The sequence below is a fragment of the Crocuta crocuta genome, unplaced genomic scaffold, assembly GCF_008692635.1.
Source record: "Crocuta crocuta isolate KB4526 unplaced genomic scaffold, BGI_CrCroc_1.0 scaffold296, whole genome shotgun sequence".
Lineage (NCBI taxonomy): Eukaryota > Metazoa > Chordata > Mammalia > Carnivora > Hyaenidae > Crocuta > Crocuta crocuta.
In genome coordinates this window covers 1,476,754-1,479,746 of record NW_027530504.1, presented here as the reverse complement: position 1 = coordinate 1,479,746, position 2,993 = coordinate 1,476,754, and the positions used below count along the sequence as shown (strand labels likewise).

General features: G+C 69.7%; 1 protein-coding gene across 1 annotated transcript in view; it reads left to right on the top strand.

Moving 5' to 3' along the window:
• ABTB1 (ankyrin repeat and BTB domain containing 1) overlaps window positions 1-2,993 on the top strand; it is a 6,130-nt gene that overhangs the window by 2,318 nt on the left and 819 nt on the right. The window contains exons 4-9 of the mRNA XM_077766870.1: window positions 2-60; window positions 392-508; window positions 603-721; window positions 933-1,031; window positions 1,123-1,369; window positions 1,636-1,736. Coding sequence (XP_077622996.1) covers window positions 2-60; window positions 392-508; window positions 603-721; window positions 933-1,031; window positions 1,123-1,369; window positions 1,636-1,736 — 742 coding nt within the window. The remainder of the gene's footprint in view (window position 1; window positions 61-391; window positions 509-602; window positions 722-932; window positions 1,032-1,122; window positions 1,370-1,635; window positions 1,737-2,993) is intronic.

Genomic DNA, 2,993 nt, shown 5'->3' with positions numbered 1-2,993 from the left:
GTGTCTACCTGCAGATCAACCCCGTGGCCTTCGGGGCCCTGCTGCAGTACCTGTACACAGGTGAAGCCCTGGGCCCCGGCGGGCGTGCGGGCGGGCGTGCGGGTGTCTGTCCAGGAGGAGACCCCGCCAAGGCCTTAGGCCCACCCTTTACCTCCTGGTGCTCGTCCCCTGGGACGCAGCCCTTCCAAGTGCCTGGGGGAGGGGCTGGGCGACAGCGGGCCTGTGCGGCTGCCCAGGGGGGCCTCCCTCCCATCTGTCCTGGGGCCTGGAGAACTCAGGCAGCGGCTCCCCATGGGGTGGGGGTGGGGGAAACCGAGGAGATGGCCCCAGGAGATCCTGGGGGCGGTGGAGGGCGCCCCTCGGGCCCTGAGCCCCCCCCTGCTGCACCCAGGTCGCCTGGACGTCGGCGTGGAGCACGTGAGTGACTGCGAGCGCCTGGCCAAGCAGTGCCAGCTGTGGGATCTGCTCCAGGACCTAGAGGCCAAGTGCGAGAAGGTGTCGGAGTTCGGTGCGTCCGGGCCGCGGGTCCAGGGCGCCGGGCGGGAGGCGGCAGGGCCCCGCCGGGCTCCCTGCAGCTGTGCTCTCCCCTCCCCCCCCCACAGTGGCGTCCAAGCCAGGCACGTGCGTGAAGGTGCTGACCATCGAGCCCCCGCCGGCAGCCCCCCGGCTGCGGGAGGACATGGCCCAGCTGGCCCACTGCGCCCTGCCTCCCGAGCTCCGCGTAAGCGCCCGCGTCCCGTCCTCGCGGGGCCTGCGGCCGGCGCTTCCCCTTTCTGAGCCTGGGCGCCCTCCGCGGTCGTCGTCGTCTCCTTCCTAAACCCGCGGACGAGGCGGCAGCCCAGCCCTCCGCGATCCTGCTGCACCAGGCTCTTGGCTGGGGCCGCTCTCCCCGCTCCCGCCTGCCCTCAGGGTGTCCTCTCTCTCGTCCCCAGGGGGACCTCGGGGAGCTGCCCTTCCCGTTCCCCGACTTCGTCGACAGCTGCCCCGATGTCTGCTTCCGGGTGGAAGGTTGCCGCTTTCTCTGCCACAAGGTGCCGTCCCCTCCCCCCGGCGCCCCCGGCCCCTGGNCCGTCCGGCCTCAGGCCCACGGCAGCCGCCCCTCCTGAGCCCAGCCTCCCCCAGGCCTTCTTCTGCGGCCGGAGCGACTACTTCCGGGCCCTGCTGGACGACCACTTCCGAGAGAACGAGGAGCTGGAGGCCCCGGGCGGCCTCCCGGCCGTCACCCTGCACGGCATCTCGCCCGGCATCTTCTCCCACGTCCTCTACTACATCTACAGCGACCACACGGAGGTGCGGGGCTCGGGGGGGGACGGTGGGGACAGGTGCTGGGCCGGGTCACTGCAGGGCCCGAAGGGGCGCCGAGGCCCACGTTGGCTCCGGGGGGCTGGTCTCCTGGAGGCTGGAGAGGGGTGTGGGGCGTGTGGGTTTCCTTTCCCGCAGGGGGGGGCCTTGGTAGGTGCCAGGACAGAAGTGAGTGACAGGCGCTGTATCATGAGCCCGTGACACTTGGGACTCAGTATCGGCCTCCCGGGGTCCCCACCTTCTCCAGTTGGGGGGTGGGGACAGTAGCCCCGAGTTAGCACCGCAGAGGGAGCCCCTGAGCCTCCTGCGTCAGGACCACTGCCCGCTCCCCAGGGTCGGGGTGTCCGTCCCTCTGCGGCGTCTCGGGTCTTCAGCTGCCCCAGAGCGTCCCTAGCACGTGGGCGACACGGGCAGCCGTAGATGGGGCCAAGAGCGTGCGGGGGGTGTGTGTGCAGGAGCCCCCCCCCCAATACGGTGCCTTAAAGGGGAGAGCGGTTTGTATCTCTTCGTATCTGAGGTCAGTGAACCAGGGCACGTGGCTTGCTGGGGCCCCACTGTCTCCTCCATCTTGTCACCCTGACACGGCGTAAATGCTGTGCGCTGGAGGGTCCCCGGAAGCAGCGTAGCTGGGTAGACGTGGGAGGGGGGGTGGCGTTCCTTCCAGTGACACTTTGTTACGAAATGCGGATTGGGCCGGACCCGGTTGGCACGCAGCACCCGGCAGTGTCCCCCTCTGCATCTGGAGGTGGGGGTGCAGGCCGACTCACGCTTTAGGAGGAAAAGGAAGATGAGGCAAGCAGGTTCCGTTGTCAGAGGCGGGGGGAGGCCACACACACACACACACACGTACACACACACACACACGTACCAGTTCTGTTGCCCTGGACAGAACCTAGCGGCTGTGCCTGCCAGCCAGGGCAGGCTGGGAAATGTGGTCTCTGCGCAGGATGGCAGCGTGGGGGACGAGCCGGGCCGTGACCTTGGCCCCTCCCTCGCTGGCCTCCAGTAGCACCCCCGTTCCCAAGCCCACCAGCCTCTCCACGTGGGTGCCCTCCCCGGCCTCCATCCCTCCTACGGCACAGCTCAGCCCCGCGGCCCCTGCGCCCCAGGGTGCACCTGGCCCGGCCCCGCCCCTCTTGAAGGAGCTTTGCCGACGCCCCTAAGTGTGGACTTGGGCTCCAAAGCTGGTCTGACCCTGGCTTAGCTGCTCACGAGCTGTGGGATTTCGGGCCGGTGCCTAAACTGCTCTGTGCCTCAGTGTCCCCCTTCTAGAAAGCAGGGGGCCCACGGTTCTGCCTTAAGGTGTCACAGGTAAAGTGCCCGGGTAGGCAGCGCGCGGCCTGGGGTGCGCCAGCAGGGGCCTGCCCACGTCTCCGGCCGGCACCCTGTGTCCGTCCTGAGCCCGGGCCGGAGCCCGGCACAGCGGCCCGGTGTGGGTGGGGGGGCAGGTAAAGGGAGCCCCCTTCGTGGGGGGCCCCTCCCTCGCCTGGGATAGCACCTTCGGTTTTCCATCAGCCTTCTCAGGCGGGCATGGTTGCACTTCCCGCAGGAAACCGAGGCACCCGGGCCACGCAGCCTGCCTGCGGTCCCGCGGCTACAATTTCAGAGCAGCGGTCTGTGGGAGTCACAGCTCGCGCTCTTCCCGCCCCCCAGGCCCCCCGCCTGCCACCTGGCCTCCAGGCCCGCCCGAG